The sequence below is a fragment of the Gambusia affinis genome, unplaced genomic scaffold (genome assembly GCF_019740435.1).
Source record: "Gambusia affinis unplaced genomic scaffold, SWU_Gaff_1.0 Scaffold7, whole genome shotgun sequence".
Lineage (NCBI taxonomy): Eukaryota > Metazoa > Chordata > Actinopteri > Cyprinodontiformes > Poeciliidae > Gambusia > Gambusia affinis.
Genome location: NW_025316840.1, coordinates 11,680 through 32,811, shown reverse-complemented (window position 1 = coordinate 32,811; position 21,132 = coordinate 11,680). Strand labels below are relative to the sequence as shown.

The 21,132-nt window shown below is 38.4% G+C and overlaps 1 protein-coding gene and 1 long non-coding RNA gene across 2 annotated transcripts; one reads left to right on the top strand and one right to left on the bottom strand.

Annotated features, from left to right (window-relative positions):
• Positions 1–38: 38 nt before the first annotated feature.
• Positions 39–2,190, bottom strand: LOC122827655. The gene is made up of 2 exons (XM_044110549.1): positions 352–2,190; positions 39–267 (listed from the first exon to the last, which is right to left on the bottom strand). The coding sequence occupies exon 1, from the start codon at positions 1,636–1,638 to the stop codon at positions 667–669; it is 972 nt and encodes a 323-aa protein (XP_043966484.1). The 5' UTR covers positions 1,639–2,190; the 3' UTR covers positions 39–267; positions 352–666.
• Positions 2,191–14,834: 12,644 nt separating this feature from the next.
• Positions 14,835–18,783, top strand: LOC122827656. The gene is made up of 4 exons (XR_006370096.1): positions 14,835–15,147; positions 16,448–16,557; positions 16,997–17,165; positions 17,584–18,783. It is a non-coding gene; the product is annotated as an uncharacterized LOC122827656 (long non-coding RNA).
• The last annotated feature ends 2,349 nt before the right edge of the window (positions 18,784–21,132 follow it).

Genomic DNA, 21,132 nt, shown 5'->3' with positions numbered 1-21,132 from the left:
AAGTTTGACTTTTTGAATGGAATTATGGAAATTAAATATCTTTCCATGAAATGTTCTGTACTGTAAATTATCTTGCTGCCAATATTGGATTTTTTTTTCATTAACAAATAAATTAAAATAATCTGTGTCACTTCCACCTCTTCTTGTTTTTAACGGCGACAAAGAGTTCGTTAAACTGCTGGTGTATAGTCAGCTTTAATGTCGATTTTTTGAACTTGTTCTTCTTACAATTTCTCTTAGTCTCACTGACATACCACCACCGTCGAACTAAAATACAAAATAAATGTAAATGAGACGGTGTCAATAACGATAATAACGACATAAAAATTACATAAATACATAAAAACATACCTCGCTGGCTGACCCTTTCCTTCGAGGTAGAAATGAAATAATTCAATAAATTCTTAACTTAAATGACCCTTACAGCCACTTGTGAAAGTTACGCTTTCAGACAGCGTCTTGCTTTTCTTTGGTTTCCTAGCAACATGCTGGATTCCACTAATTTAACCTTTCAAAATAAAAGTTGTAATAACAAAAAATATAAATAATACAAATAAAACATGTTAATCAAAATAATGGCAGTAAAACTCCCACCAAATCACTAACCTATGGTGATTTACTTAAAACATATAATATTACAATTGGAATATATTTACATTTTAACATTTACTCTGCTTCCAGTAACAACACAGTTTTATGAACTGGTCTATCAAGATACACTGGCTTGACAGTCCTTTTTCCATCCTTGTCCAAGGTCGAGTCACTTAGCAACAGCTTCACCTTCCTGATCCTTCCATCTGCACTTGGATATACCTCTGTTACTCTTGCCAGTTTCCACTTGTTCCTTGGAGAACTGTCCTCTTGAAGAATAACAATGTCGTTCAGCTTTGCATTCCTTTTGTTTCTTTGCCAGATTTGTCTCTGTTGAAGATTAAGAAGATATTCTTTCTTCCACCTTGTCCAGAATTCATTGGCTAAAAACTGAACTTGGCGCCATCTCTTTCTCAGGTACAAGTCGTGACTCACAAATTCACCAGGAGGAGGTAGAATAACACTGGACTTCATCATGAGAATATGATTTGGTGTAAGAGGCTCTGAACTTGGATCACTTAGGTTTTCTACTGTTAACGGCCTGCTATTTACAATAGCCATCACCTCATACAGAAATGTTCTGAGGGAAGAACTATCAAGTCTCTTAGAAGTTTTATCCAGAATAGCAGTTAAAACGCTTCTAATGGTTCTAATCTGCCTCTCCCAAACACCTCCCATGTGGCTTGAGGATGGGGTGTTCAGAACAAACTCACATCCATATTGTTTCAACTGTTCTTTGTCACAGTCCTTCAGTGCATTCAGAAACTCTCCCTTAGCTCCAACAAAATTAGTCCCTTGGTCACACCTGATTTGTCTTACATGTCCACGAATAGAAATAAAACAACGCAGTGCATTAATAAAAGCATCAGTAGTAAGGTCATCTAACATTTCAACATGTATTGCCCTGGAACACATACATGTAAACAAAAGACCATACTTTTTAAGTTCCTTTCTGCCTTCTTTTACATAAAAAGGTCCAAAACAGTCAACGCCACAGTAAGAGAATGGGGGTGTTGTTTCCATTCTGTCCTCTGGTAGATCTGACATCTGTTGATCTTGGGTATGCCTCCTGTACTTTCTGCAGGTTGTGCACTTGTAGATGTGTGAAGCAACTGCACTGCTGCATCCTGTGATCCACAGTCCATTGGAACGCAGCTCGTTGACAGTAATTCCTCTTCCTTGATGCTGCACTTTTTCATGGAAGTGTTTAATCAGTAAAGATGACACATGACTTGATTTGGGGATAATGGCAGGATGTTTGATGTATGGGTGCAGGCTTGCTCTTGTTAAACGTCCTCCCACCCTGAGTACTCCTTGCTCATCAACAAATGGGTTTAAGCTATACAGCCTATGTGTTTTATCCTTGAGTTGGATATCCTTTCCTTGTGTTAAGTCCTTGATTTCTTTGCTGAAGGTGTTTTCTTGTGCAAGTTTTATTATGAACAGTTCTGCTTTTCGTCTGTCCTCTATACTTGTTTTTTCACCTTTGCTTTGTGTGTCTCCTTTAAAATCTCTCACAAATTTCCTTAGACAAGCAATAGCTTTAACAGCTCTTCTCCAGTCTGAAAATTTATTGAGACGATCAAGTATTGTTCTCCTTTCTTGTACTTTTGAGCACATGTACTGTTTTTAGCTCTGGGTCATTAGAAATAACTTCAATAGCCTTGTCAGTTTCAATGGGTAGCTCACTTTGCCACAAAAACTCTGGTCCTTTAAACCAGTTAGATTTGAGTAGCTGTTGAACACTTAGTCCTCTTGACGCGTGGTCTGCAGGATTATTCTCAGATGGTACATGATGCCACTGTTGTGGGTCTGTGAGTGACTTTATCCTTTGAATCCTATTTGCCACAAACACATGAAATCTTTTGGCATCATTACTTATATATCCCAACACCACTTTGGAATCTGTTCAGAAATGTTCTTGAAGATTGCTGATCTCCAGTTCACTTTTTAGCATTACACTTGTTCTTGCTGCAACTACTGCAGCTGTTAACTCAAGTCTAGGGACAGTAGTGACTTTGGTTGGGGTAACACGTGCCTTCCCCATGACTAGTGCACAATGAACATCCCCTTTGGATGTGACTGTTCTTAAATAGCTACATTGTCCATAGCCTGTCATACTAGCGTCTGAAAAATGATGTAAATCACACTGAGTGATGTCTGTGTTTTCAGGTAGCATGCATCTTTGGATTCTCACCTTTGACAAGTTTTGAAGATCTAGGAGCCAAGATTCCCACTCTCTGTAGAGCTGATCAGAAAGAGGCTCGTCCCATCCGACTTTCTCTTGACATAACTGTTGCAGGATTTGTTTTCCTTTTAGGATGAAGGGTGCCACAAATCCCAGTGGATCATACACTGATGCTACTGTGCACAAGATCCCTCTTCTTGTCATTGGGTGCTCTTTGACTGTTATCCTGAATTGAAACTCATCGGAGGAAATGCACCACTGAACACCAAGTGCTCTTTCCATCAGTGGCTCTCCAAGTGCTAGATCCAAATCTTTAATACTGTCAGCACACTCTTCTCTGGGCAGCGACTTTAACACATTCTCACTGTTTGATACAAACTTGTGTAATCTTAGTTTACCTGTGTTACACAGCTCTCTTGCTTCTTTGACTAGTTTTATTGCTTCTGCTTCAGATGCAACACTTACAAGTCCATCATCTACATAAAAGTTTCTTTGAATGAACTTCACTGTGTTTGGAGAGAATCTTCCCTCTCCTTGTGTAGCTAGATGCTTTAAACCAAAATTGGCACAACCAGGTGAAGAGGCTGCACCAAACAGGTGAACCTTCATGCGAAAGACTGAGAGGGGAACACTTAGATCACCATGCTCCCACCATAGGAAGCGTAAATAATCCTGGTCTCCGGGTGTTACATGAAACTGGTGAAACATACGTTCCACGTCGCACATTACAGCCACTGAGCCTTTCCTGAACCTACAGAGTACTCCCACCAAAGTGTTTGTGAGGTCAGGCCCTGTAAGCAGGTGTTCATTTAGTGAAGTAGCTTGATATTGTGCAGAGCAGTCAAAAACTACACGGATCTTACCAGGCTTTTGAGGATGGTATACCCCATGGTGGGGAATATACCAGGCAGGGGAATTACAGAGTTCCTTCTCTGGTACTTTCTCTGCATCACCATGTGCAATTATGTCCTCCATGAACTTTGTATAATCAGAGTAGTACTTTTGATCCCTTATGAATCTGCGTTTGAGACTGTTTAAGCGTTGCATTGCGCTTGACAGGTTGTTGGGAAGATTTGGTCTGTCATTTTTGAAAGGCAGGGGCATTTCATAGTGTCCATCCTGCTTTTGTTTGATTCCTTCTTGCAGCTTTCTTATGAAGCAGACATCTTCTTGTGAAATGCTTGTTTCTTCCACTGCTCTCTCTGTAAAATCTGATTCAAGTGCTTTGATTACATCTGGACCAGTTACTTCTTTTATTTGTGTCTTGCAGATGTAATGAACTTTATTCTTTAGCTTTGTGGTTGACTCAGTCTCTGGTATTACTTGCTTTACAGTGATACGATGACTTACTCCAATTACATCGCTGCCTGCATCACATGAATCACAGTAACTTATGATGCTCCAGCCCAAATCTGTTTTTTGGGCATAAGGCTGGTTTTCTTCACCACATATGACTTCTCTGGGCATTAAGGCTTGTGTGCAGTTGTATCCCAACAGAAGTCCTATATCACAGTCTAATGGTGGAGCAATATGTTCAACGAGATGCTCCAAATGTGGCCATGACCTTGCTGTATCTGGAGTAGGAATATGGCTACGATTGGCAGGTATGAAATCACGTGTGTAAGCAACTGGCACAGTGAGTTTCTTTTTGGAAAACAATCCTCTTATTTGCAGCGCTTCAAGTTTTGTACATGGTACAGTTGTTTTCTTGGATGACATCGTCGATAATTTGAGTTTAACTTGGGTTTTAGCTGTGTCCAGATTGTTTGCTACTTCATTGAGAATAAAGGACGAATCACTCTGTGTGTCCAGCAGAGCATAGGTAAGTATTTCTTTGCTTGGCTCATTTTGCGTGGATACATACACAGGTACTATTGCAGATGTCTGTGTGTTTCTACTTTCATGAGTCACTCTGTTAGATGTACTTTCGTTAACTGTGTCTTGTGACTGTGTTACCTGTTGCTGGGTTTCCTTCCATTCAGCTACTTCTTGTTCTTTAGGTTGCTCTTTCTTTATCTCGTGTCTTTGTCTTTCTTCATGCAGACATGTGGGATGTTGTTTTGAGCATGTGTTGCATGTCATCCGGTTGCTGCAGTTCTTGGAGAAATGACCACTATTTAAGCAGCCAAAACATAGTTTTTCACCTTGAATGAACTTGACTCTCTCAGTAACTGGTTTCTCAGTGAACTTACGACATTTGTGTAAGCTGTGTCCTGCTCTTTTACAAAACACACAAGAAATTGTGCTTCTTTCTGCAGAGTTAGTTGTGAAGATTTTTGCTGTATCTTGCTTCTTATGAATGGGTGTAAGTTGAGGTTTTGTCTTTGGTTTGTCAAAGTCACTTTGTTTTATAGCTTGATATGATGTAATGGGATTACATGCAATACTTGCCTCCATTGACAGGAATGTTACAAAGTAACTGAAACGTGGGAACTGTCTGTGCTCTAGCTGGTACTCTGTAGCCTTTCGGTTCCATCTGTTGCTCAACCAGTCTGGCAGTTTAGCAGCAAGTCTTTGATTCTCTATTCCATCATTAAGGACGTTCAGATTCTCATTGGTAATCATTGCAGATTGACAGCTTTGTAAGAAATCCACAAACTTTCTTAACTCTGCACCGTCTTTACCTTGGAGCTTTGGCCATGTGTGCAACTTGTCCCTAAAGGCCTTAGCAATGACAAAAGGCTCTCCATAACGTTCATTGAGAATATTCCATGCTGCCATATAGGAATCTTCAGAGCCAATCAGAAAATAGCCATCTAAGGCTTCTTTAACACACCCACCTACATACTTCTGTAAGAAAAATATCTTTTCTGCAATGGGTATGTTCTTTCTCTCTATTAGAGTCTGAAAAGATGCCTTCCAATGTTTAAACTTAAGTGGATCCCCACTAAATACTGAGGGCTCTGGAATCGGTAGCCTATTAGCTGACATAGCTTCTGCCAAAACCCTTACAAGCTCACCTGTGCTCTCGTGAACGACATTTAACTGTTGTGGTGGTTGTGTGGGTTGATTAGCAGTGTTCTTGAACTTAGTTACCTGTATGTTTGCAGGATTTGGAGTGATGCTTTCTTGCTTTACTGAAAAGTAATCTTCTTCATAAACTTGTAATTTTGCCTTTGCTGCATTGAGTCCTTTCAGATTTTCCAGTCTTTCAATTTCCCTTTTTAAGTCCTCAACTGACCTTTTCCTTGCAGCACTTTCCTCTTGTTGTCTCTTTATCACAGCCGCCGTTTCCTTTTCTCTTTTAACTTGCGTTCTGTTTCCTCTCTTTCCTCTTGATGGCGTTGTGACATCGCAGCAACTTCCTGTTCTGCTGTTATGCGTTTGTCTTCTTCTTCTATGGTTTGCATTTTTTCTCTAAATTTCTCTTGTTCAGCCATTATCTTAAGCACAGCCTTTGTTGCTTCATACTCTGCTGCAGCTTCTTGTCTTTTGGCAGAAGAGCCATTAGAGTTAACTGTACTGGCTTTAAAATGACTATGAACTGAGACACTAGTTGAGCTAGAAGATGTAAATATAGAACTGGCATCAGGCCAAACAATCTCCTCCTTATTTGTTCCCTCAACATGGCATTGGATGTTTTGCAAAACTACCTTAGTCACTGATATACATTTGTCTAACTTGGATCGCATATCATGAGGTGGTCCATCTATTGCTCTGTATTGATCATAAATGTCATTAAGAGCGGCTAGTTCTCTTTGCACAATGTCCATGTGTCCTTCAAGAATGTCAACTGGATCTCCTTTAATAACAGATTTTTTAGCAACTTTAATTAATGCTTTCCATCTGTCATAAGTACTTTCAAAGTGACGTTGCAGCCCCTTTAGTTTTTCTTTATGGAATTCTCTTCCTTTTCCTGTTAGCATGCGAGGTCTTTCACTTCTACGCAGCTCTTCTTGCCCAGGTTGCACTAAAAAGGTTTCATCTACTTGATCTGCTTCGGCAGCTTGTTCTGCACCGGCAACTTCTATTCCTGTGTCATTTGTTTCTGACATTTTGTTTCACTTGAGACGTTACAGAATTCTTAACTGGTGAAATCTCCTTTAACTTGACGTAAATCAACTCTGAGCTTTGTTACATTACTTCCCTTCTCGTTACCTTGTTGCGCTGTTGTTGTCAGGCTTCACACAGTTCCTTGTTGTTACTCCTTCCTTGTGTCACTTTCCAAACATGAACTTAAATGTCTGGTTTCTGGACGTCTTTATGAAGAAGCAACCGTTGAACGTGTGTCCGTTAACATTTGCAACCGGATCTTCGGTGAAACGATGCGAGAATCATGTAGCTCCGAGTTCGACTGTCACTTCCACCTCTTCTTGTTTTTAACAAAAGAGTTCGTTAAACTGCTGGTGTATAGTCAGCTTTAATGTCGATTGTTGAACTTGTTCTTCTTACAACTTCACTTAGTAGCACTGACATACCACCACCGTCGAACTAAAATACAAAATAAATGTAAATGAGACGGTGTCAATAACGATAATAACGACATAAAAATTACATAAATACATAAAAACATACCTCGCTGGCTGACCCTTTCCTTCGAGGTAGAAATGAAATAATTCAATAAATTCTTAACTTAAATGACCCTTACAGCCACTTGTGAAAGTTACGCTTTCAGACAGCGTCTTGCTTTTCTTTGGTTTCCTAGCAACATGCTGGATTCCACTAATTTAACCTTTCAAAATAAAAGTTGTAATAACAAAAAATATAAATAATACAAATAAAACATGTTAATCAAAATAATGGCAGTAAAAATCTGTACTCAGTCACTGAAAATGTTTTAGAGATATTTGTAGTCTAAATTGTAATATGATTTATTCGGTTTAACAAAAGTCATGTAATTCAAGTTTCCTGCCTGTAGACCTGGCAGGCAGCCTGTAGTCAGTCTTAATTAATGGCCCAATAGGGGCCCCCTGCACCTGGTCCGCGCGGACAGGCGAAGTGGATCTTTGGCGGTACTTTGGAAGCGGTGGATTTGAACGGACCAATCAGCGCGCTGCATTTGAGGACCCGTCGCAGTCGGTGGTTAGCGTTTTTGTCCAGCTATTCCGCTCAGATTGTGCAGAGACTTCATCATCCAACCTACTCCATCTGATCGGCTCTCTCTCTCAGGTAAGGAAATATTGCGGAAAATTTCAGAAAACATTGCAAACATTGCGAATTGCATTCAGTTGGTTGAAAAGAAATTTCAGGGTAAACGAGGAAAAAAACAGTTGTGGAAAGTTAGCCTCTCCACAAAGCTATTGCTTACATCTCTTTTGTATCGCCATTGCTGTAAGCCGGCGGTTTTCAAAGTGTGAGGCGCGCCTCCCCTAGGGGGCGCCAGAGCACTTTAGGAGGCGCCAAAAGTAGGGAAAAATAAACCGGAAAAGAATCTGCTTGCTGTCTACTGATGTGAGAGAAACGTATTTTACGCACACGATCAACTTTGTGGATGTAGGAAAAAGTTGGAACTGTGGGTTACTTATCAAAATCATTTTTGCGTTACTGTGCGTTACTATCTTCTTTTGTTATTGAATCTTATTTCCTCTACTCGTCTTGTCGAGTGACCGACGTTTCTATGCCACAGAAATGTAAACAATGTAGGGAGATGCGCATTTTGTTGGTGGAAAAACTGGAACTATTTTGAGTTTCTGTCGCCAAGTCCAATTATTATAAGCGGCTTTGAGCTTAATTTTTTTAAAGTCGCTTGCAGATTTAATGAGTGGCGTGTTGCGCTTTTTTGGGCTCGTTTTTGAACGTGAAGTTGCTCATTTGGGCTTGGAAATGAGCAGAGACTCATAATAAATCCCAGAATGTGTCCGTCATTAAGGTAGTTTTAGTCAGTCTCTCCCTGTCCATCATTTCCCGGATGACCCGTCCCGCTGTGTCTTTGTTAATGTCAAGTTAATATATTACCTCTGAATGACGTCGATCCAGAAAACTGCAAACATCGAGACTAATATGAACAGCGCAATAAACGTGAAAACAGCCACGAATAAACGTGTCCGTAGTTGCCAATAATTATAATGGCAAGTTAACGCCATTGTAATTATCAATATTAAGATAAGTGTCACAAATCTGTGCAGCCATCTGAGCTGTGAGCTGCAGGAGGAGCTCTGTGCGCTGAGCTTTGACACCAAACGCAGGGCCGTAACACAGAACCTGGAGGCTGGGGGATGGGGGGCTTTAAAATCCTTCTTAGAGTTTTCCAGACAACAGTGGACCACACAAACTACTCACGTTTTTTTTTTGTTTTTTTTGTAGTGTTTTTTTGTACAATCGCCTCTTCAGTTCAACCTTATCAGTGGAGACACATTGTTGATGTTACCATTTTAAAATAGCTTACAATTAAGTATTGACAAAGCTCAATGTGATTTTCACAGGAGGCAGCGTTGTTGTTAGCAGCTGCTGAAAATACTAAAAAGTTATTTTTAATGTAACTTAGTTAGATTACTGACTACTTGATTTGGAAAGTAACTAAGTTACTTTTTCTTTTTTTATTATTAACAATTTTTATTGAGAAGGCACATTACAATACAATTATATAATTGCGCCGAATACATTCACATTGTTACATGCTTCCTCTATTTTCTAAGTTTAGACAAGAGAGAAAGAACAAAAGAAAAGAGAGAAAAGGAAAAAAAAAAAATAAATAAATAAAAAAAAAATAAAAAAATGGGAGCGGCGGGGCAACCCGAGTTCCGACCAAAAATGGACATATCAAGTTAGAGCATAAATCTGAATGACAGCAAGGTTTACGAAAAATCAGACATAACAGGTTTAACATATTCTGTCCACTTTGACCATATCTTGTAGAAAGCATCTCTCTGCACATTAATGGAAAAAGATAGTCTCTCCAGTATATAGATCTCTTTCACTACATTTATCCAGTCATCAGTTGTTGGAGGTTCCCGTTTAAGCCATTTTCTTGTGAGGGCCTTTTTGCTCCCGGCCAGTAAAATGAACAGAAGTTTTTGATCATTGTAGTTCAGTTTGTCAACCGGTATGTTACATAAAAATATGCATTCAAAAGTTAAAGGAAAATTCGCCGTGAAGATGTTCTGTAAATGATTATGGATTTGAGACCAGTATTGCCGAATGGTTTGGCAATCCCAGAAAATATGGAAATGATTGGCGTCATCCCTTCCACATCTCCAGCAGGTAGAACCCCTTCCCTGGTATCGTTTCTGCTTTGGGGTTATAAAAAATCTTATAATATTTTTCCAGCAGAATTCACGCCAAACCTTCGATCTTGTTATTGTCCATGGAATCTTACAGATATGGCCCCAATCTTCTTCTGAAATTGTCAGGCTGGCTTCTTTTTCCCACTTCATTTTAATGTAAACAGTGCTGTCCTTCTTACACCTCAGGATGGCGTCATATAACCTGGAAATTGTTTTACCTGGTTTTGATTTAGTTAGTAATATAAACATTTCCACAAATCTCAAATTATGTAAATGTACTTTTAGCTCTTTATTAAAATAATTTCTGACCTGTAAAAATCTAAAAAAGTCATCTGCACCTAAATCATGTTTTCTTTTCAGGGTCTCAAAACATTGGAACGTCCCTTTATGGAGAAAGGAATAGTAATTAGTTAGGCCTTTTGAAATCCACTTCTTGAATCTATCATCCTGTTGATTTGGGGGGAAATCCGAATCGTAAGCGCACCATCTTAAGAGTTTAGAGGCATTTTCTAAATCACAAATTTTAATTGCTTCGTTCCATGCAGATATCATTACTTGTGATATTGGTTCATCTGCCAAATTAATTTTACTCTGTAATTTTGTGTCAGCTATTATAGCTTTAATCGGCATTGTTTTGACCGTTTCCCCTTCCACATTTTTCCATCCTGCAGTGTAGTCCGGACAGCACAAACATATCAAAGGTCTCAACTGAGCTGCACAGAAATATTCTCGTAAACATGGAAGCCCACAACCCCCTTTTTCCTTTTTTAATTGTAGAGTTTTGTATTTGACTCTGGCTTTTTTCCCTTTCCAAATATATTTGGACAGCATCTTATCCCATTCTACAAATTGTTTTGACGGTACGGGAACTGGTAGGGCTTGAAATAAATACAAAAGTCGGGGGAGAATGTTTAAATTAACTGACTCAATCCTGGAGTGTAGGTCTAAAAAAGGTATGGCATTCCATCTTTGGATATCTGACTTTATGGCTGTGTTCAAGGGGGCATAATTGGCTTCAAACATTTCATTAGGGTCACGATGGATCACCACCCCCAGGTACCTAATACTATCTGCCTCCCATTTCCATTTATAGCAATTTTTAATTTCAGCTGGTGGGTCATAATTCACCGTTAGAGCCTGTGTTTTGTTCACATTAATCTTGTACCCTGAGTATAGACCGAAATCTGATAAGATTTTCATTAACTTGGGGAGAGCCTGAGTAGGATGAGATATAACAAGCAACAAGTCATCAGCAAACAATGCCAATTTTTGCTCTCCTCCAATGGTCCTTATTCCAGTTATATCCCGTCTTTGTCTGATCCATTGGCTCAATGGTTCTATAAACAAGGCAAATAGGAGTGGCGACAGACAGCAGCCCTGTCGAGTACCTTGCTCGAGTATGAATGATTCAGTAAGGTCTCCATTAATTTTAATTCTGGCTGTTGGTTTATCATACAGCCCAGATATAGTATCTATTATAGATTTGTCAAATCCAAATCTCTCAAGGACCTGGTATAAAAAGGGCCACCTCACGGAATCGAATGCCTTTTCGGCGTCTAAACTTAACACTAAAGTCTCTATTTTTTGTCTGTGAACCTGGTTCATAATATGTAAAACTTTCCTAATGTTATCTTGAGTTTGTCGATGTTTAATAAAGCCTGTTTGATCATTATGTATTAGTCCTGGTAGGATAATTTCAAGTCTCTTAGAGATGATGGAAGTGAACAACTTATAATCAATATTTAATACACTGATTGGGCGGTAGTTACTACAATTTAGATTATCTTTTCCTTCTTTTTTAATTATAGAGATTATTGCTTCTTTCCATGACGGGGGTACAATTTTTCCCTTCATTACCCAATTAAATGTTTTCTGCAAGATGGGAGTCAAATGATCCTGCATTATTTTATACCATTCTGGGCCAAATCCATCTGATCCTGCCATTTTACCCCCTTTTAATCTTTTAATTGCCGAGTGAATTTCTTCTCTGGTTATTGTGGATACCAACAATTTATTTTGTTCCTCTGTCACTGTTGGTAGCTCCAAATTAGACAGAAAAATATTAACATCTTGGTTGTTATCTACATGGGTTTGGGAGTAAAGTTTTCTGTAATAGTTCTGAAAACATTGTTGAATTTTCTCCTCTTCGGTTTCTAATTGGCCATCTAAAGGATTTCTTATTTTGTGTATCGTCCTCTCTGCTTGCTGCTTTCTGAGTTTATATGAGAGAAGTTTTAATGATTTCCCGCCTACATCACAGTACTGCTGTTTGTTAAAAATTATTTTTCTCTGTACTTCAACCATGTTTAAGTCGTCTAATTCTTTTTTAAATTTTGCTATATCCGATTTAATGCTGTCGTTCATAGTCACAGAGTGTTCGTGTTGCAGTTTTAACAATTTATCTTCCAGGTATTTACGTTTTTGTATGTTTTCCTTTTTTAAGTGGGTGGATATACTAATTATTTTCCCTCTAATCACTGCCTTCATTGCGTCCCATAATATTCCTGGTGACACCTCCTCATTATCATTTTGAGTTAAATAATTTTCTATTTCTTTTTTTAACTTCTCTTTAATGTTTGGATAGTTTAAAATATTTGTATTCATCCTCCATAATGTAGATCTCTTTTTCCCATTCAGACAAATATCAGCGTAAACTGGATTATGGTCAGAGATTGTACATGGACCGATTTCGCAGGTTTTAATTTTAAACAAATCATTCTTGAACGTAAGAATGTAATCTAATCTAGAATATAGGTTATGAGGATGGGAGAAGTGGGTATATTCTCTATTAGTTGGGTGGTATTCTCGCCATACATCCACTAATCCCAAATCGTCCATGAGGTGTCCCATCCTCTTACCAATATTTCGTCCATCGCCTTTCCCACTAGAAGAATCAAATTTGGTGTTTAATAAAATATTGAAGTCACCACCACATATTAAAGTTCCCTGACTCCTCGTTGTTGCAATTTCGAGAATCTGTCTATACAAGGACCATTCGCTGCCCGGTGGAATGTATATATTCAGGATGGTGGTCGTGATACCATCAATCCTGCCCGTAATCATTATGTAGCGACCTTTTTTATCTTTGTACTCTGATATGTGTTGATAGTTGAGAATTCCAGATAACAAAATTGCCACTCCCCTTCGCCTCCCAGACTTGTGGGACGAAAAAAACACATGTTTAAAACCCATTTTGTTTAACTTAACATGCTCGCTATCCGGTAGATGTGTTTCCTGCAATAAAACAATTTGGGCTTTATCTCTCTTAAGTTTAGATAGGACTTTCTGCCTTTTTACTGGACTATGTAAGCCATTAATGTTATTTGACACCAATTTTATCAACCTGCTACTCATCTAACTTATATTTCTTAATTATATCACAAAGATTATTGGGCTCCCCGCTCACTCTAAAAAACACTGAACATAGAACATATAAAGAAATCAACATTAAAAACAAACAGAACTCAAACTGAACTCTTGACTTCCAAGGTGGGGGTCTGGGATGGGAACCCTGCTTCACCTCCAGGGGCAGCTTCTTCATCGGTTGATGAAGGGGCCCTTGGTGGCTGTGGCCTCGGTGTAGAGAGCACCGTGAGAAACCTGCCTTTTTTACTTATTGTACTTCATAAACCAAATACGAATCTTAATTGTTAGTAACAGAGTGAATAAACCTTAATTTTCCTTGTGCGTGGGAGAAGACCTCTTGAAGGCTCTGAGTTTTTCTTTGTAGCCGGCTGCGGGGTCCCGCCTCTTGTTTGCTGGCCCACTCCCCGATCCGCCGCGTGCTCTGGTCCAGGTCAGCTGCTTCAGATGCTCCAGGGCCGTTTCTGGTGACTTGACTACCCGCACAGCGTAGCCTCTACTGGACATGTCTTCAGTAGCTTCCACCACTGTATTGTAGATCTTTGTTTCATCTCCATATTTCACCCTCAGCCGGGCAGGAAAGAGAGTCTGAAAGGGGATTTGCTGCTCCTTCAGAATCTTGCGCACGTCTGCGTATTCTCTTCGTTTTTTCAAAATCAAAGGGGGATAGTCATGGTCCAAATTCACTTGCTTGCCGTTCCAGGTAAATCCTCTTTTCTGCCATGCTTTGCGAAGGAGAAGTTCTTTGGTTTTAAAACTGAGGAATTTCACAACAATAGATCGCGGGGGAGCATCGCTTGGAGGCGAAGGGCCTAGAGAGCGGTGGGCCCGTTCAATGTGTATGTCGAGCTCGTCTTGGGTCAGCGCCAAGCCCTCACGGAGCAACTTCTCCACAAAGTCACCCATTGACGCCGAGTCCCGTTCTGTCACGCCACGCCATAAATGCGTATGTTCTCTCTTCGTAATGCTTTCTAGGTCCATTAGTTTATCCTCCAGCTTTATCTGTAGCTTTATTATTTCAGAGACGGCGTCCTCCGTGGTTAAAATCCTCTCCTCCGCTTTTTCAATCCGATCCTCGGCCTCATCTAGTCTGGTGTTCATCTGTCGAATTTCTTCTTTTATTTCCCCCAGATGCGCATTATTTTCCTGTCGGAAGCCTCTTAATTCCTGCAATACCGTCTCCCATTCAGCCATAGTATCACTGTTGTTTGTTTAGTTCAAGTCAGAAAGTGCAGCGGTAATTTTCCAGACCGGAGATTCGAGATGAATAGCAGTTGGCGTTAGCTAAAATGCTAGCAATATTTTCTCGACTTTAAACGTCCGCTTATTAGCGTTACAAAGCATCGGTTTTGAAGTATTTCGCTCACCCCAGTTCTTTTTCACCTTTATAGGTATGTTTTCGTCGTTTAAGTGGGGTTGGGATTTCAATTTCTTAGGTTCTCTAGGGAGCCCGTTCACAGCGCGGCCATCACGATGACGTTCGAACCGGAAGTCTAAGTTACTTTTTCAAGGAGTAATCAGTAGTCCGATTAAAGTTACTTTTTCAAAGTAACTATGCCATCACAGGTTTTGGCCAGAGCGGGGCTGAAGGTGGAGTTCATTTAACAGTTCACGAGGGTGGGGGGGCGCAGCAGGCATTGTGCTATTTGGAGGGGGGCTCACCCTTACATACTTTGAAAACCCTTGCTGTAAGCTATCCATCGAAGTAATATATTTAAGATGTATTCATGCAACCTGTGTGCTGAAACAGTTAAATCTGTTATAGCCTTTGTTCTCCATTGCAGACTGCATCGCAACGAACCGAGGCCTGTGTTCAAGTGTGTTGCAGCCGGTTGCAAGCAGGTATGTACTGGTTATGCAGCATTAAAAGCACACTTCTATCGTAATCATAATAGCATGCCAACAGTTGCCCTGTACACAAGTTTAACGAAATTAAAATGCACAGTTCCACTTTGTAAATGGCAGTGTGAAGGGATAAAAGCTTTGGTTGTTCACTTGAAGGAGCATATAGTAGAGGGGCGCCAAGTAACTTGCCCTGTGAAAGGGTGCACCTCTGTGTTTCGTGTAAAATCTTCCTTTACCTCTCACATCTCCAGGAAACATAAAAATTATTTGGAAAATGTGATTTGTGAAACAAGTAATGAAGATACTCAGAGTGCTGCAAGTGCTACCACAAAAGATTCTAGTGTGCCAGATGCAGAAGACACAGTCATAGATGGACCAAATTTCAGTGACTTGTATCTTAGAAATGTATGTATGTTTTACATAAAACTACAGAGACAGCATCTTCTTCCATCATCTACCATTCAAAACATTGTAGAAGAGATGTAGAATATACATGAATTGGGACAGACATGCTCTTTAAATAGATTGAACTTGCTTCTTAAAGAAATGTCATTTGCAGATGAAGACATTGCAAAAATCTGTGACACAGTAAAACAGTCGGACTTGTTCTCAGCTTGCCACACAGAGCCGACGAGAACTGCTTATTCTAGAGCCCAGTGTTTTAAAGACATGTTCAAATATGGGGAACCCAAAAAGGTGTTGTTGGGCAAAGATGAGGACAGAAAAGATAGATTTGCATACTATGTTCCTGTGCTAAATACGTTAAAAGGTATGTTAGGTTCTAAATATTGGCAGGGCCTAATGATGGCTCATGGCGTTTCAAAAGCTGATGTTCTCTTTGACTGTGACGATGGTAAGGTGTTTATGTCCAACGTATTTTTTCAAGAAAACCCAAATTATCTTAAGCTGGTTCTCTATCAAGATTCATTTGAAGTTGTGAACCCATTGGGATCTGCAAAAAAAAAAAAAGGACAAGATCTTGGCTATTTACTTTTCTCTACTCAATATGCCACCCCATGTCCGATCAAATACTGATCATATGCAGTTGGTCTTGTTGTGTAGCGAGAAGGATTTCAAGGAATTTGGCCATTCCAGAGTTTTTTCAGAACTGTTAACTGACTTGAAAATACTAGAGGAGAATGGGATAACTATGGCAGATGAATCAGTTGTGAAAGGAGCACTGTATTGCATTGCTGGAGACAACTTGGGCTCTCACTGCATCGGGGGTTTTATGGAAAATTTCAGTACATCTCAGTACTTCTGCAGATATTGTCTGATTACTCGGTCTGAATTTCAGAGTGAAAATCCAGCTATCATTGGACCAGAGCGGACTCCAGAAACGTATCAATCTGCCACTGAACAGCTGGAAAGAGAGGATGTGACAGAAGTACAGGGGATTAAGTTCAGGTCAGTGTTTAATACTTTAGAGAACTTTAATGTTTGTTCACCAGGCATGCCCTCTTGTCTTGGCCATGACGTCTTCAATGGTGTCCTCTCATATGATGTTGCCCTTTATCTCAAATACATGACTGTCAAAAAGAAATGGCTGACATACACAATTTTGAACAGGCGCATCATCCTTGTGCTGTCACTCCAAAAGCACTGAAACTCAGTGGACAAGCAGTACAAAACTGGAATTTCTTGAGACTGTTGCCTCTGTTAATTGGTGATAAGGTGCAGGATTAACAAGATGATATATGGCAGTTAACTAGGTTGAGATGAAGGATGTGCCAGCAACACCCTGCCTTATTGTGTGTGGTATGTCTGAACCAAGTTAACAAAGTAGTTGAATGGTTGACACAGGGGCTTTTTGTGATATATATTTGTTCATGTTTTTTATTCAAAGGGTCCTCTTGCTTCACTGCGGACTGCTTCATGTTGAGTATTGATCAGAAGATTATCAATGACCACATCACTGCCTTCTCCTGTGCCATCTGCCTGATGTTTGGCAGTTACTACTGTTTTAATATACACGACCCAGTGGAACTGCGGTCAACACTGGAGTTCCTCCAAAGGTAATTCTTATACTTACACACAGTCTATATTTACCAGCAAGATAAAGTTTTCACAATATAGATCAGAATGTTACTTGTTAACAAAATATAATAAATACAAAAGACAATTGAAGTGGAGGGGAAAAAACTGCTAAATCTAAACATTCATGATAGAAATAATGCCAGTAGAAACTGAAAATGTTTTATCATTTCTTTGCTGTTGCTGAACAGTGTTTAAATTGTATATTTTTTATGCCCATGGAGACAGAAGAGTTCTTCAGTCTGTTTGTGAAGCAGGATAGGCACAAAAGCCTGTCACTAAATATTCCTCTGGCTCTGCCACTGAATCCAGCCACCACAAAGCTGGATCTCGTGATATCTTTCTGTTAAGTCATTTATAAACATAACATTAAATGCAATAAAATGTCTTTTCTTCAAGGTGTTTCTTTTCAATTAATCCGGAGAGAGGAACAAAAGTTGAGCATAGCAAGAGGATGAAGATCTTGGCGGTCAACCCAAGAGTCCTCACACTCATCGCTGACCTCGCAGACCATGAGTGGACTTAGACCATACTTTGTGAGTTATGTGATATGATGTGTAATGTTGTTATGTTGCGGTATGTAAAACTACATTTACACTGTAAGATTTCACATTTTTCATCTTCATGTTAAATCTTGCAAATTTATGTTAGACATTTTTTTCTATATATGTATGTAGCAGATGACAATAAAACAGATTTTATGCTGCACCACTGTCATGGCTTAATGAATATGTGGTGATTTACAAGTTACAAGTCAAAAAACGTGAACAGTTTTAGCTATCTATTTCAGAAAGGTTACAGTGGTGCCCAGCACATTTGTTAGAAAGTTCTTATTTCTGTGTATGTGCCAATTCCATATGATATGGATTATTCATTTTAAACACACTGCACCAGGGTTGAAGTGATAATGTTGTGTCATATCTGTTCAAACTTTTGCACCAATATAAGTGCTTGCTGCTTTTTTGAAGATGTGTTACAAGTTCTTTGTAATCAGTGTTCACAGGGTTGTGAGAAGTTTGTACAGCCCAAAAAGTTTTCATTAAATGGAAAAAATACAATGAAGTTTGGTTTTTGGATATTTTATGTAAAATTTACTTATACTTTTCCATGTTTTTACCATTAGACAAAACTGGTAACACATTATTTAGCTGCTCTAATCGATTTGATGATTTTACCAAGTAAATTAGCACTTTTTAATTTCATAATTTGCACTAACTAAACATTTCTTTAATGTTTCAATGTTAATTTTTAGCCAAAAAGTGAGATCTTTGTAGTTTTTTTTTCTTAGTTTTATATAACATTATGGTTTCAAAGTCAGTAATTAACCATAAAATCAGCAATACTATTGCTCTTTTACCATTGAAGAAAAGGATAAATATCCTACATTTGTACAGTTTTTTTCCCTTTGAAAAATAAAGACAAAACATGTATTAATACAGTAATTTAGGGAAATGTTAGCATGGTAAAACTGTTAATTTACAGTAAAATTATTTCAAATTTCATGGCATGAACTGCATCTTATATATCAATTTTAGGACAAAATATCATTTTTTATAATGGTAATAATAGTAATTTTTACAGTAAAAGGTTAAAAAAATAATAATTATTACCGTAGAATCAGCAAGACCAATACTCATCTATAAAAATGTCAGACTGTAATTTTTACGGTTAAATTCTGGCAACCCAGCTGCCAGTACTTTACCGTTTAAAATACAGACAAAACCCAGTAATTATACAGGAATTCAGTGACATATTTTATAATTTAGACTGTTAATTTTACAGCAAAATACGTTCATATTTCATGGCTCTAACTGTATTTGTAATATTGTTTTACTGGAAATTTTAGGATAAAACTTGATCAATTTCAATGGTAAAAACTAATTTTTACGGTAAAAGGTTGAATAAAACACCATTTATTACTGTAGAATCAGCAATTGTAAAAATGTCAGACTGTAATTTTACGGTTAAATTCAAGCAACCCAGCTGCCAGTACTTTACCGTAAAAATGACATTTTTTTTTTACAGTGTATGCATAAGCCTGACATGCTGAGGAGAGAACTGCTGTGAAGCAGAATGGGTGAGCTTGAAACCAAAGACAGAGCCTTCAAAATCCAGGACAGCCCCTCTGTGTATGCCGTTTTTTAATAGTTATGAAATGTTTATGATGAAAATGTGTTTATATTTAAAATGTTTCATCATAAACATTCTCTGATGATAATGAGATGACAGAGTCCATTAGAGTTGACATGAAGCTGTGAATGTTACACAAACACATCTTAAAATGATGGGCACTAAACGACAAACAGAAGGGACGTCTAACCATTCATGCTGCAAATATATTCCCAATTGCAGATTTTTTTTAATAAAAAGTCTTTAAAAATCAAAAATATGATTTTAAAATTAAATTAACAGACTGGATGATGTGCTCTGAGCATGAAACGGTGGGATCTATAATAGTAATCGTTGAATGTGCAGCTGGCAATCTTCTCCGCAGGATAGCTGCAAGCTGAGCACTTTCTAGTAAACAAGGTTCTTTTCTAAAGCATAATAGTTCTTTCTGATAATTCATGAGCCAATTTGATATTTTCCATCTGCCTTTTTAAACTTAATGTTCAAGGTTTTACACAAATACACTTTATCATAAATATCTTGAAATTATAAATCAAATAATCTAAAATAATTGATTTTAGATAGCCTCTTCTTTTTACAGAAGAGATTATTTTCTATGCAACCATAGTTTAGGTTTGGAGAACAGAAAATAGTTTATCAATAGGATTGAAAGAGAAACACTTCGACGTGTCGAATGCCATGTCTGCCCTCTAGCGGTGGGAAAGAAGAAGTGGTTGAAGTGGAAACAATCAAATTGTTATATTTCGCTTCTCTTGCAGTAAAAAGTTATTGTGTTTGAGTCCCAGCCTTGGGTCTTTCTCAATTAAGTTTTAATGTTCTCCTTGTTCATGTGTGGGTTTTCTAGAAAGGGTTTTTTGCATTGTTTGTCCTGTGTGTTGCCTTATGATGAATTGGTGACCCTCCCAAAATGTAACAGGCAAAATTAAATAATTAATGAATAAAGATATCTTAAATAAAATGATACAACTTACAAAAAGACACAAGGCAAAATAACAATAAGAGTTAATGTGGGTGGCAGGAAGTTGGGGAGAATAACAGGGAAAAACAGGAGAATTTGATGATGTATAGTGAGAAGCTTTTATAATGGGATGAGAAACAAGTAGCTGAGAGAGCATTAGAGTATTAGAGTAAGTCGGCCATCCTTGTCCAATGTCTGAGGTTTTGTTTTCCCTCTCTGGACTGGCACTGATGGTATTAAACCCGTTTCTACACATCTGGTTTCGACACGTTTATTGTCTGGGCCTAATTTGGGGCAAATCTGTATGGTGTCATGCTCAGATGTTAAAAGTTGTTCCTGGTTCTTAACAGTTTCAAACAGAAGTGAATAAATTGTTTTGTGTACATATATACTTGTCTTAGAAGTCTTGATTCATAGCTACAAGTTTACTTTAGTATAAAGTTATGTCTTAGAAAATCATATTTATCGTGAAAAGTGAATAACATGAAGAAACTGGACATTTTATGGGAAAAAAAAAAGGTGGTCCCATTATTTTATACAATTATAAAATAACGGTCTCATTATTTTATAGTTGTATAAAATAATGGGACCATTAAATATGTGAATATGTGAAATATGTATATCACATATCATGGGTCATGGTTTGTGGTTTCCACCCCACCCCCTGGGTGGTTTCTCGGGTTTAACCCCAACGTTTTACCCACCCCTGCCCTATGTCGTTTACCGCCTGTCTGTACGTTTTGTGGTTTCACCTCCACCCCCATTTCCAGCCCAATGTGTTGTGGTTCTTCACTTTTTGTGTATTTGAAGTGAAACATCTCAATTTAAAGTATTAGGATATTATGACAGTTTATGTAAGG